Source organism: Oncorhynchus mykiss, chromosome 5 (assembly GCF_013265735.2).
Source record: "Oncorhynchus mykiss isolate Arlee chromosome 5, USDA_OmykA_1.1, whole genome shotgun sequence".
NCBI classification, from domain to species: domain Eukaryota; kingdom Metazoa; phylum Chordata; class Actinopteri; order Salmoniformes; family Salmonidae; genus Oncorhynchus; species Oncorhynchus mykiss.
In genome coordinates, this window is record NC_048569.1 from 41,209,867 (window position 1) to 41,224,890 (window position 15,024).

Here is a 15,024-nt window from a genome sequence, read left to right on the forward strand (position 1 = left end):
GGAGAAGCCAAAGCAGTTCCTCTGAGAGCACTGTGGTCGGTGGGAGAAGTCATAGCAGTTCAACTTCAGCAGTTTAAAGAAGGTTTATATCCCACCACGTCTGATATGCATTAACATTTGAGTCATTTAGCAGACGCTCTTATCCAGAGCCACTTACACAGTGTATTCATCTTAAGATAGCTATCAAAACCACATATCACAGGCATAGAAAGTACATTGTTTCCTCAATAACTAGCTATCAGTAGATTCAGAGCTAGATGTGCAAGTGCTTTCAATACTGTCCTCAGCCCCCAGCAAACACCTGTGGAACCTCTACACAACAACACAAATGTTAACACAATAATAGCCTGAACTGTATCATTATATAAGTATAATTATATATATATATATATATATATATATATATATATATATATATATATATATATATATATATATATATATATATATGTATATATATATATTATAAAAGGCTTATGTGAATAGAGAGAAGGAAAAAAAGAAGGAAGGTATTTTCAGAGAAAAAGGCAGAAGCTTCCTAATGAGATTCACAGTAACAGAATTCGGCTCAAACTAATTCAATGTGTCATTGAACCAATTTCACTTTATGGCAGCAAGATGCGGGGTTCACTTGCTAAACAAGATTTAACCCAATTGGACAAACACCCAATTGAAAACCTGTATGCAGAGTTCTGTAAGATTCTCCTACATGTCCAGAGGAAAACTACAAACAATGCATGCAGGGCAGAATTAGGCCAATATCCACTAATAATAAAAACTCAAAAAAGTGCAATTAAGTTTTGGAACTAAAATACAGTGACCCCCTCTCATATCATTACCAATCCCTGCAACGCCAAGAGCTGAGCAAAGAAAATAGTTCACATACAGAAGTGTGCTGGTTATCAAGGGGCAAAGTATTGGCAAGTTTTTTTACTGACCATAATTTTACTTGTCTGACCGCTTGCATGATGACCAATTTCTCACATGACTGGCCAATCTGGGTGATGTTTTTTCTCGCCTGAATTATCTGTATCTAGGATTACAGGGACTCTCCCAAACTATATTCAATGTGCGGGACAAAATTGAGGCTATGATTAAGAAGTTGGAGCTCTTCCCTGTCTGCATTAACAAGGACAACACACAGGTCTTTCCACCATTTCTAATTTTTTTTGTGTGCTAATGAGCTCAAGCTTACGGACAATGTCAAATGTGATATAGCGAAGCACCTGAGTGAGTTGAGTGCGCAATTATGTAGTTACTTTCCCGAAACTGATGACACAAACAACTGGATTCATTATCCCTTTCATGCCCTGCCTTCAGTCCACTTACTGATATCGGAAAAACAGAGCCTCATCGAAATTGCAACAAGCGGTTCTGTGAAAATTGAATTTAATCAGAAGCCACTGCCAGATTTCTGGATTGTGCTGTGCTCAGAGTATCCTGCCTTGGCAAATCGTGCTGCTAAGACACTGATGCCCTTTGCAACCATGTATCTATGTGAGAGTGGATTCTCGGCCCTCACTAGCATGAAAACTAAATACAGGCACAGACTGTGTGTGGAAAAAGACTGAGACTCTCTCCAATACAACCCAACATTGCAGAGGTATGTGCATCTTTTCAAGCACACCCTTCTCATTAACCTGTGGTGAGTTACTCACATGGTTTTATATGTAAGATGGATAAATAAAGAGCTAAATTATTGATTATTATTATATTATTATTTGTGCCCTTGTCCTATAAGAGCTCTTTGTCACTTCCCACGAGCCGGGTTGTGACAAAAACTCGCACTCATTCTTATGTTTAATAAATGTATGGTATAGTGTGTGGCAGGCTTACAATGATGTAAAAAAAAACAACATTTAAGAGTGCGTTTTTGTTGAAGACTCCACAGTTGGCCTCAAATGACAGGATGGTGTCCTGACACTGGTCATGCTCCCTGCAGCAAAGTCTGTCTGTGCAAACACACCTGTCACAGGAAGACAGGCAAGAGATAGTCAGCAACAGCTGCAACAACAACAAGAGACCAGGTTAGGCTAACTGAAATTTTGTGAAGCAAAACAGAGGAAAAAGTAATGGGCAAATGAATTATCATCATCAATCACATTCTAGTTTTAATACCTCATGCAATTATTAAAAGGGGAACCAAATCTGAGAAGGGAACATGTTGGATACAACACCAACCACCTACCTAAATCCTCATAGGTTGCCACCTTGTTCACTGAGCTGCACCAAAGTGTTCCAGGCATGATGAAACCATGTTTTGGTGCACCTGGGTCACCAACCTGGAACTATCACCACCGTCTCCGAGAGGATTCTGGAATGCCAATGACCTGGCATCATAACCATCTTCCTCATCAACAACGCCCAGTGCCTCCTGTCCACCCAATGCACTGTATGGCCTACAAAAAGGTTCTACTGTATATAGAACACAAAGCACCCTTTTTTTGCAGTGGGTGATGGTATAGCTCCTGAGTGGCGCAGCGGTCTAAGGTGCTCCATCTCAGTGCTGGTGGTGTCACTACAGACACCCTGGTTCAAATCCAGTCTGTATCACAACTGGCTGTGATTGGGAGTTCTATAGGGCGACGCACAATTGGCCCAGCGTTGGCTGGTATAGGCTGTCATTGTAAATAAGAAATTCTTATTAACTGACTTGCCTAGTAAAATAAATAAGCCTATACTGCAAGGTGCACAGTGGAGTTCAAGTCTAAAGTGACAGATGTCTGGTCCATTGAAGAAGAGATTCAAAACTGTTTTACCTTTATTTAGTTAAGAACAAATTCTTATTTACAATGACGGCCTACCGGGGAACAGTGAGTTAACTGCCTTGTTCAGGGGAAGAAAAACAGATGTTTACCTTGTCAGCTTGGGGATTCAATCTAGCAACCTTTCGGTTACTGGCCCAACACTCTAACCACTAGGCTACCTGCCACCCCTAATAAAAGGTCTATCAAGAGAGCCAAAGTCCACCTGTCTCCCACTGCTTGTCTACTCAGACCGCTGGTTCTCAAACCTCACCTGATTCACAAACTCACCTGATTCACAACCTCACCTGATTCACAACCTTACCTGATTCACAACCTCACCTGATTCACAACCTCACCTGATTCACAAAAACATCCTTCCATGTCACAGATGCTGCTATAAAATGAGGGAATTTCACAGAATGTTTATGCATTAATCCCTTTGCATGCTCTCTCCCAAGGGTGTGAGTATGAACAGTGGCAGAAGGCAAATACTGTACATAATGTGTATGTAGTATAGCCACAAAACATCTGCAACTTTATTCTGTACTTGAAAATACATTTCATATTCAAGTTCATTACAACAGACCTTTACAGTTTTCATATTTTATTTTACTTTATATTGCATTACTGTTTAACATACGCTATCAGAGATTATTTCACATTTGAGAATGTCTAGCAATCAAACCTACTACAGATCAATGTATACGTCACATGATCAAGACAGGGCTCACGCTCAGCATGTATTTTGTGCGCATTTGTTATCTGTCTGTCACAGTAAAATGCAGTGCAGTGCAATATGACCATGTCGACAGAATTGTTTAGTATTTCATCAGGCTTGGAGTCATTTCTTTGTTCTCCGCGAGAGAGAGAGAGCTAGAGACAGAGAGAGAGACAGACAGAGATAGAGAGACAGACAGAGATAGAGAGATAGACAGTGATATAGAGACAGACAGAGAGAGAGACAGAGAGACAGACAGAGAGAGAGAGACAGACAGAGATAGAGAGACAGACAGAGATAGATAAAGAAATAGAGAGCAATATCTAAATCAGTGCATTCCAGGTTTCTATGATATCCCATGTTTCTTAGGCGAGCTAATGCTTCAATAACATGACATGTTATCAACATAAACAGCTAATACTAACTATGTAAACATCTTCATACATAAATAACATCAATATATATTCCGTAACATCCATCATATCCTCCTTTTAACAAACTGTTTGTACATACAGTACCACTTGAAGATTATGCTTTGTCAGAGCAAACCCTTGTACCCTGCAGTTACGGTATAGAAGTATAGAATACAGATTATGACCATGTCATGAGAGCACAGTATAGAAGTATAGAACACAGATTATGACCATGTCATAAGAGCACAGTATAGAAGTATAGAACACAGATTATGACCATGTCATAAGGGCACAGTATAGAAGCATAGAACACAGATTATGACCATGTCATAAGAGCACAGTATAGAAGTATAGAACACAGATTATGACCATGTCATAAGAGCACAATATAGAAGTATATAATACAGAGTATGACCATATCCTTAGAGCAAAGTATAGAAGTATAGAATACAGATTATGACCATGTCATGAGAGCACAGTATAGAAGTATAGATCACAGATTATGACCATGTCATAAGAGCACAGTATAGAAGTATATAATACAGAGTATGACCATGTCCTTAGAGCAAAGTATAGAAGTATAGAATACAGATTATGACCATGTCATAAGAGCACAGTATAGAAGTATAGAACACAGATTATGACCATGCCATAACTCTGTACAGCACAATCTAGGGTGGGGGTCAGAGACGATGTCATCTACATAATGTAATCTATATAATGTGTTGCAGTTCTTTTTGTTTCACTGTAAACACTGTGTTGATGAGTACATGCATACAATAAGCATTCTGTCAGCACACGAAGAAAGAAGTTGTAAAAACAGAGGCCCTTCATTTGCTGCTAATTCAGGTTCACATTACTAAAAGTAGGAAGACCAAGAATGGAAGACAAAATAATATATTTGAGAGGAAGATAGAAACAGCCTGGGTGGATGAATCTAGGGAGGAGGAGAAGAGGAAGAAGAGGTCGTGACTTAGTCGTCCGTGTCTTTAACGGTGTTGTCATCTAGGAGGACGTGCCAGCGCTCAATCTTCTTGTCTTTGTTCTTCAGACATTCGTACCAGTGCTTCAGACATTCCCCCTTGGCTGTGATGCCCAGCTGGCACCCTCCTGAGGGGGAGAAGGTTTTTACTTTGAAGTCAGCTTTAAAAGTGCACAATATAGTTTGCTAAACATTGAAAGTACATTCATTCTGCCATCGTTACTGAACTCCCCAATGAAATCGTTGGATTTCTCAACTGACCAATGAAAATGCTGGATTTGCCCCATGTCAAATTCCCAACTCACCAATGAAATCATTGGATGTTCCCATGTCATAGTCCCAGACTGAGATGTCCAGGCTCTTCTTGGCCAGCTCACCATGTTTGATCTCATAGCTGAACTCCTGCAACACAACTTCAGCCATCACACTCCATGCTCAGTGCAAAGACCCAGACCGCCATTACACTCTGTATTAATAAAACAATGGCCTGGAACCTGATATTGTGTTGTTATTGATATATATGAGGGGACATTAACCTCGTTGAACTCTGGGTTCAGCGTCTTCTTTTTTATCTGAGTCTTGTTCTTGGCTTTCTTCCCCATGTCTGGTTTCAGGAAGCTGCAGGTCACAATCACAGGAGAGAGAATCAATCCACATTCAATCAACCAACCAATCAATCTAGCCATCCGTCCATCCACCCGTCCATCAAATTTTTAAGGCTGTAGGACAGGGTCATAGAAGAGGAAGGTGAACATCAGCAATCAAGGTAGTTATGTATATATATATATATACATATATATACAGTGGGGAGAACAAGTACTTGATGCACTGCCAATTTTATCATAGGTACACTTCAACTGTGAGAGATGGAATCTAAAACAAAACTCCAGAGAATCACATTGTATGATTTTTAAGTAATTAATTTGCATTTTATTGCATGACATAAGTATTTGATCACCTACCAACCAGTAAGAATTCCGGCTCTCACAGACCTGTTAGTCTTTCTTTAAGAAGCCCTCCTGTTCTCCACTCATTACCTGTATTAACTGCACCTGTTTGAACTCGTTACCTGTATAAAAGACACCTGTCCACACACTCAATCAAACAGACTCCAACCTCTCCACAATGGCCAAGACCAGAGAGCTGTGTAAGGACATCAGGGATAAAATTGTAGACCTGCACAAGGCTGGCATGGGCTACAGGACAATAGGCAAGCAGCTTGGTGAGAAGGCAACAACTGTTGGCGCAATTATTAGAAAATGGAAGTTCAAGATGACGGTCAATCCCGCTCAGTATGGGGCTCCATGCAAGATCTCACCTCGTGGGGCATCAATGATCATGAGGAAGTTGAGGGATCAGCCCAGAACTACACGGCAGGACCTGGTCAATGACCTGAAGAGAGCTGGGACCACAGTCGCAAAGAAAACCATTAGTAACACACTACGCCGTCATGGATTAAAATCCTGCAGCGCATGCAAGGTCCCCCTGCTCAAGCCAGCGCATGTCCAGGCCCGTCTGAAGTTTGCCAATGACCATCTGGATGATCCAGAGGAGGAATGGGAGAAGGTCATGTGGTCTGATGAGACAAAAATAGAGCTTTTTGGTCTAAACTCCACTCGCCCTGTTTGGAGGAAGAATAAGGATGAGTACAACCCCAAGAACATCATCCCAACCGTGAAGCATGGTGGTGGAAACATCATTCTTTGGGGATGCTTTTCTGCAAAGGGGACAGGACGACTGCACCGCATTGAGGGGAGGATGGATGGGGCCATGTATCGCGAGAACCTCCTTCCCCCAGTAAGAGCATTGAAGATGGGTTGTGGCTGGGTCTTCCAGCATGACAATGACCCGAAACACACAGCCAGGGCAACTAAGGAGTGGCTCAGTAAGAAGCATCTCAAGGTCATGGAGTGGCATAGCCAGTCTCCAGACCTGAACCCAATAGAAAATCTTTGGAGGGAGCTGAAAGTCTGTATTGCCCAGCGACAGCCCCGAAACCTGAAGGATCTGGAGAAGGTCTGTATGGAGGAGTGGGCCAAAATCCCTGCTGCAGTGTGTGCAAACCTGGTCAAGAACTACGGGAAACGTATGATCTCTGTAATTGCAAACAAAGGTTTCTGTACCAAATATTAAGTTCTGCTTTTCAGATGTATCAAATACTTATGTCATGCAATAAAATGCAAATTAATTACTTAAACATCATACAGTGTGATTTTTTGGATTTTTGTTTTAGATAAAAATTACAGACCTCTACATGCTTTGTAAGTAGGAAAACCTGCAAAATCGGCAGTGTATCAAATACTTGTTCTCCCCACAGTGTGGGGCAAAAAAGTATTTAGTCAGCCACCAATTGTGCAAGTTCTCCCACTTAAAAAGATGAGAGAGGCCTGTAATTTTCATCATAGGTACACTTCAACTATGACAGACAAAATGAGGAAAAAAAATCCTGAAAATCACATTGTATGATTTTTAATGAATTTATTTGCAAATTATGGTGGAAGATAAGTATTTGGTCAATAACAAAAGTTTATCTCAATACTTGTTATATACCCTTTGTTGGCAATGACAGAGGTCAAACGTTTTCTGTAAGTCTTCACAAGGTTTTCACACACTGTTGCTGGTATTTTGGCCCATTCCTCCATGCAGATCTCCTCTAGAACAGTGATGTTTTGGGGCTGTTGCTGGGCAACACAGACTTTCAACTCCCTCCAAAGATTTTCTATGGGGTTGAGATATGGAGACTGGCTAGGCCACTTCAGGACCTTGAAATGCTTCTTACGAAGCCACTCCTTCGTTGCCCAGGCGGTGTGTTTGGGATCATTGTCATGCTGAAAGACCCAGCCACGTTTCATCTTCAATGCCCTTGCTGATGGAAGGAGGTTTTCATTCAAAATCTCACGATACATGACCCCATTCATTCTTTCCTTTACACGGATCAGTCGTCCTGGTCCCTTTCCAGAAAAACAGCCCCAAAGCATGATGTTTCCACCCCCATGCTTCACAGTAGGTATGGTGTTCTTTGGATGCAACTCAGCATTCTTTCTCCTCCAAACACGACGAGTTGAGTTTTAACAAAAGGTTATGACATTATGACATATGACATTCTCCCAATCTTCTTCTGGATCATCCAAATGCTCTCTAGCTAACTTCAGACGGGCCTGGACATGTACTGGCTTAAGCAGGGGGACACGTCTGACACTGCAGGATTTGAGTCCCTGGCGGCGTAGTGTGTTACTGATGGTAGGCTTTTGTTACTTTGGTCCCAGCTCTCTGCAGGTCATTCACTAGGTCCCCCCGTGTGGTTCTGGGATTTTTGCTCACCGTTCTTGTGATCATTTTGACCCCACAGGGTGAGATCTTGCGTGGAGCCCCAGATCGAGGGAGATTATCAGTGGTCTTGTATGTCTTCCATTTCCTAATAATTGCTCCCACAGTTGATTTCTTCAAACCAAGCTGCTTACCTATTGCAGATTCAGTCTTCCCAGCCTGGTGCAGGTCTACAATTTTGTTTCTGGTGTCCTTTGACAGCTCTTTGGTCTTGGCCATAGTGGCGTTTGGAGTGTGACTGTTTGAGGTTGTGGACAGGTGTCTTTTATACTGATGACAAGTTCAAACAGGTGCCATTAATACAGATAATGAGTAGAGGACAGAGGAGCCTCTTAAAGAAGAAGTTACAGGTCTGTGAGAGCCAGAAATCTTGCTTGTTTGTAGGTGACCAAATACTTATTTTCCACCATAATTTGCAAATAAATTCATTAAAAAATCCTACAATGTGATTTCCTGATTTTCTTTTCTCATTTTGTCTGTCATAGTTGAAGTGTACCTATGATGAAAATTACAGGCCTCTCTCATCTTTTTAAGTGGGAGAACTTGCACAATTGGTGGCTGACTAAATACTTTTTTGCCCCACTGTACAGACAGACAGACAGACAGTGTACATACTACTTCCGGCGCCGACTTAATGGCCGCCTCGCTTCGCGTTCCTAGGAAACTATGCAGTTTTTTGCTTTTTTACGTGTTATTTCTTACATTAGTACCCCAGGTCATCTTAGGTTTCATTACATACAGTCGAGAAGAACTACTGAATATAAGATCAGCGTCAACTCACCATCAGTATGACCAAGAATATGTTTTTCGCGACGCGTATCCTGTGTTCTGCCTTACAAACAGGACAACGGAGCGGATCCCATGCAGCGACCCAAAAAAACGACTCCGAAAAAGAGGGAAACGAGGCGGTCTTCTGGTCAGACTCCGGAGACGGGCACACCGTGCACCACTCCCTAGCATTCTTCTTGCCAATGTCCAGTCTCTTGACAACAAGGTTGATGAAATCCGAGCATGGGTAGCATTCCAGAGGGACATCAGAGACTGTAACGTTCTTTGCTTCACGGAAACGTGGCTCACTGGAGAGACGCTATCCGAGGCGGTGCAGCAAACGGGTTTCTACACGCATCGCGCAGACAGAAACAAACATCTTTCTGGTAAGAAGAGGGGCGGGGGCGTATGCCTTATGGCTAACGTGACATGGTGTGATGAAAGAAACATACATGAACTCAAATCCTTCTGTTCACCTGATTTAGAATTCCTCACAATCAAATGTAGACCGCATTATCTACCAAGAGAATTCTCTTCGATTATAATCACAGCCGTATATATCCCCCCCCAAGCAGACACATCGATGGCTCTGAATGAACTTTATTTGACTCTTTGCAAACTGGAAACCATTTATCCGGAGGCTGCATTCATTGTAGCTGGGGATTTTAACAAGGCTAATCTGAAAACAAGACTCCCTAAATTTTATCAGCATATCGATTGCGCAACCAGGGGTGGAAAGACCTTGGATCATTGTTACTCTAACTTCCGCGACGCATATAAGGCCCTGCCCCGCCCCCCTTTCGGAAAAGCTGACCACGACTCCATTTTGTTGATCCCTGCCTACAGACAGAAACTAAAACAAGAACTCCCACGCTGAGGTCTGTCCAACGCTGGTCCGACCAAGCTGACTCCACACTCCAAGACTGCTTCCATCATGTGGACTGGGACATGTTTCGTATTGCGTCAGACAACAACATTGACGAATACGCTGATTCGGTGTGCGAGTTCATTAGAACGTGCGTTGAAGATGTCGTTCCCATAGCAACGATTAAAACATTCCCTAACTAGAAACCGTGGATAGATGGCAGCATTCGCGTGAAACTGAAAGCGCAAACCACTGCTTTTAATCAGGGCAAGGTGTCTGGTAACATGACCGAATACAAACAGTGCAGCTATTCCCTCCGCAAGGCTATCAAACAAGCTAAGCGTCAGTACAGAGACAAAGTAGAATCTCAATTCAACGGCTCAGACACAAGAGGCATGTGGCAGGGTCTACAGTCAATCACGGACTACAGGAAGAAATCCAGCCCAGTCACGGACCAGGATGTCCTGCTCCCAGGCAGACTAAATAACTTTTTTGCCCGCTTTGAGGACAATACAGTGCCACTGACACGGCCTGCAACGAAAACATGCGGTCTCTCCTTCACTGCAGCCGAGGTGAGTAAGACATTTAAACATGTTAACCCTCGCAAGGCTGCAGGCCCAGACGGCATCCCCAGCCGCGCCCTCAGAGCATGCGTAGACCAGCTGGCCGGTGTGTTTACGGACATATTCAATCAATCCCTATACCAGTCTGCTGTTCCCACATGCTTCAAGAGGGCCACCATTGTTCCTGTTCCCAAGAAAGCTAAGGTAACTGAGCTAAACGACTACCACCCCGTAGCACTGACTTCCGTCATCATGAAGTGCTTTGAGAGACTAGTCAAGGACCATATCACCTCCACCCTACCTGACACCCTAGACCCACTCCAATTTGCTTACCACCCAAATAGGTCCACAGACGATGCAAACTCAACCACACTGCACACTGCCCTAACCCATCTGGACAAGAGGAATACCTATGTGAGAATGCTGTTCATCGACTACAGCTCGGCATTCAACACCATAGTACCCTCCAAGCTCGTCATCAAGCTCGAGACCCTGGGTCTCGACCCCGCCCTGTGCAACTGGGTACTGGACTTCCTGACGGGCCGCCAACAGGTGGTGAGGGTAAGCAACAACATCTCCTCCCCGCTGATCCTCAACACTGGGGCCCCACAAGGGTGCGTTCTGAGCCCTCTCCTGTACTCCCTGTTCACCCACGACTGCGTGGCCACGCACGCCTCCAACTCAATCATCAAGTTTGCGGACGACACAACAGTGGTAGGCTTGATTACCAACAACGACGAGACGGCCTACAGGGAGGAGGTGAGGGCCCTCGGAGTGTGGTGTCAGGAAAATAACCTCACACTCAACGTCAACAAAACTAAGGAGATGATTGTGGACTTCAGGAAACAGCAGAGGGAACACCCCCCTATCCACATCGATGGAACAGTAGTGGAGAGGGTAGCAAGTTTTAAGTTCCTCGGCATACACATCACAGACAAACTGAATTGGTCCACTCACACAGACAGCATTGTGAAGAAGGCGCAGCAGCGCCTCTTCAACCTCAGGAGACTGAAGAAATTCGGCTTCTCACCAAAAGCACTCACAAACTTCTACAGATGCACAATCGAGAGCATCCTGGCGGGCTGTATCACCGCCTGGTACGGCAACTGCTCCGCCCTCAACCGTAAGGCTCTCCAGAGGGTAGTGAGGTCTGCACAACGCATCACCGGGGGCAAACTACCTGCCCTCCAGGACACCTACACCACCCGATGTCACAGGAAGGCCATAAATATCATCAAGGACAACAACCACCCGAGCCACTGCCTGTTCACCCCGCTATCATCCAGAAGGCGAGGTCAGTACAGGTGCATCAAAGCTGGGACCGAGAGACTGAAAAACAGCTTCTATCTCAAGGCCATCAGACTGTTAAACAGCCACCACTAACATTGAGTGGCTGCTGCCAACACACTGACACTGACTCAACTCCAGCCACTTTAATAATGGGAATTGATGGGAAATGATGTAAATATATCACTAGCCACTTTAAACAATGCTACCTTATATAATGTTACTTACCCTACATTATTCATCTCATATGCATACGTATATACTGTACTCTATATCATCGACTGTATCCTTATGTAATACATGTACCACTAGCCCCTTTAACTATGCCACTTTGTTTACATACTCATCTCATATGTATATACTGTACTCGATACCATCTACTGTATCTTGCCTATGCTGCTCTGTACCATCACTCATTCATATATCCTTATGTACATATTCTTTATCCCCTTACACTGTGTACAAGACAGTAGTTTTGGAATTGTTAGTTAGATTACTTGTTATTACTGCATTGTCGGAACTAGAAGCACAAGCATTTCGCTACACCCGCATTAACATCTGCTAACCATGTGTATGTGACAAATAAAATTTGATTTGATTTGATTTTTGATTTGATTTGTAGCTAGATTAATAGAACACATACATCTTGACGAAGGGGTCTGAGTATCCATTAGAGTCCATAGCTGCCAGGTGAGCACATCGCACCACTCCCACTATCAGACGACCCTGCTGGGTACTGTAGGTTAGAGAGACCAGGATACGACCCCTCTCCTCTGCATCCTCCTTTACCTGTAGGACACACACACACACAGAAATGTACGAACACACGCACAGACAAGAAGATTTGCAAGTGGATTTACATCCACTACGATAACATTTTTCCAATATAGATTAACATATCAAAGATTTTCATGACATGTACAGTATCCATGCATGTACTGTACAGTGCATTTTATTCTAAAATGGATTAAATTGTTTTTTTCCCTCATCAATCTACACTCAATACCCAATAATGATAAAGCAAAAACAGGTTTAGAAATGTTTGTGTTCCTCAGTATTTGGGGAGTTTCTCCCATTCTTCTCTGCAGATCCTCTCAAGCTCTGTCAGGTTGGATGGGGAGTGTCGCTGCACAGCTATTTTCAGGTATCTCCAAAGATGTTAGATCGGGTTCAAGTCCGGGCTCTGGCTGGGCTACTCAAGGACATTCAGAGACTTGTCCCGAAGCCAATCCTGCGTTGTCTTGGCTGTGTGCTTAGGGTTGTTGTCCTGTTGGAAGGTGAACCTTCACCCCAGTCTGAGGTCCTGAGTGCTCTAGAGCAGGTTTTCATCAAGGATCTCTCTGTATTTGCTCCGTTCATCTTTCCCTTGATCCTGACTAATCTCTCAGTTCCTGCTGCTGAAAAACATCCCTACAGCAAGATGGTGCCAGGTTTCCTCCCATCAGATGGAGACCATCAGTCCAATAAAATAAACAAATTATTATGCTCACTCAGCTGTACCTCACAAGTAATACAACAAATGATCTATTACCAGTGTGACCATATACTGAAAATGTTGACATTTAAAAATGGTCTGAGAAGAGCAACATTGGCAGGGCAATTAAAGCATAGCTAATGGTGGTAGTGGTAATGCATTGGGCCTATAGCCTACTGGACAAACCTCATTGCTACAGAACTGTTTTAATAGGTTAATAGGTTAATGTTGCGTTTGCTTCTGTTTTTAATTTTAATTTGATTTTAAATCTGAGTGGTAGATCTCAGCTTTCTTTTGGACTCAGAAAGTGATCTTGACTCAGAAAAGCTTGGTGACCACTGGACTAGGGAGTTTTTTTTAGGTTAAAATAAACGGAGTAGTGCTAAGCACAGGCAAAATTCCAGAGGAAAACCTGGTTCAGTCTGATTTCCAACAGACACTGGGAGACAAATTCACCTTTAAGTAGGACAACAACCTAAAACACAAGGCCTAATATACACTGGAGTTGCTTACTGAGAAGACATTGAATGTTCCTGAGTGGCCTAGTTAAAGTTTGGACTTAAATTGGCTTGAAAATCTATTGCAATACTTGAAAATGGCTATCTAGCAATATTTAACAGCCAACTTGACAGAGCTTGAATAATTCTTTTAAACAATAATGTGCGAATATTGTACAATCCAGGTGTGCAAAGCTCTTAGAGATCGTTGCCAAAGGTGATTCTAACATGTATTGACTCAGGGGTGTGAATACATACTGTATGTAAATGAGATATTTCTCTATTTCATTTTCAATAAACATGTTTTGACTTTGAATTATGGGGCATTGCGTATAGATGGGTGAGAATATGTGTTTATTTAATCCATTGTGATTTTAGGCTGTAACACAACAAAATGTGGAATAAGTCAATGGATATGAATACTTTCTAATTGGCACTGTACGTGATGTCGTCTGAGTTATGTAATGTGTGGCCAACTCTGGGTGCAAGTTATTCTGACAGTACAACTAAAAAACCATTTCCTTCGGGAATATAGAACAGGGCCACAGGTCACAGTTGAAACAGAGATGAATATTATAAAGGCGGCTGGTGGCACCTTAACTGGGGAGGACGGGTTCATAATAATGGAATGAATGGAACGGTATTGACACATCACACACATGGTTTCCTTGTGTTTGATACCATTCGATTCACTTCAATCCAGTCATTATTATGAGCCGTCCTCCCCTCAACAGCCTCCTATCCTTGAAAGGTATTTATCTTGTGGAGACAACAATAGATACCAAGGCAAGGAAGCCTAACGGGTGCAGAAAAAGTTCCTACTAAATTCAATGGAAATGAATAATACATGTGATGTCAGCATTCAGCTACAATTTTGTTCCCTCACCGGAGTTACAGGCGTAAATCTTAAGTGTGAACGTGAAGTGTGAATCCTGAGTGTAAATCCTGTCTCAGGCGAGTCTTACCTCCTCCTCGTAGAGTGCCATGCCCCGGGCTGAGCCTCCTGTTCCTGCCTTCTTCACCTGGGAGAGGGGGGAGCAAAGGGGGAGAGTGGGGGTGAAATCACTTATATCATGATTATTTGCACAGTTGCATCCACAATGCAAAGGTTACAACTTTCTCCGGACCTGGATGCGTGCCCTCACAGACACACACTGTTGTAGTTCTTACCTGGACCACCCTCTCCAGACACAAACTGTTGTAGTTCCTACCTGGACCAGCCTCTCCAGACACACACTGTTGTAGTTCCTACCTGGACCACCCTCTCCAGACACACACTGTTGTAGTTCCTACCTGGACCACCCTCTCCAGACACACACTGTTGTAGTTCCTACCTGGACCACCCTCTCCAGACACACACTGTTGTAGTTCCTACCTGGACCA

The 15,024-nt window shown here is 43.1% G+C and overlaps 1 protein-coding gene across 1 annotated transcript in view; it reads right to left on the reverse strand.

Annotated features, from left to right (window-relative positions):
* Positions 1–3,334: 3,334 nt before the first annotated feature.
* The window catches only part of LOC110523833 (rabphilin-3A), a 41,032-nt gene continuing 29,342 nt past the window's right edge, over positions 3,335–15,024 (reverse strand). The window contains exons 12-16 of the mRNA XM_036977521.1: positions 14,607–14,663; positions 12,314–12,459; positions 5,397–5,478; positions 5,166–5,262; positions 3,335–4,988 (exon numbers count right to left, since the gene is read on the reverse strand). Of these exons, the coding sequence (XP_036833416.1) occupies positions 4,852–4,988; positions 5,166–5,262; positions 5,397–5,478; positions 12,314–12,459; positions 14,607–14,663 (519 nt within the window). The 3' untranslated portion in view covers positions 3,335–4,851. The remainder of the gene's footprint in view (positions 4,989–5,165; positions 5,263–5,396; positions 5,479–12,313; positions 12,460–14,606; positions 14,664–15,024) is intronic.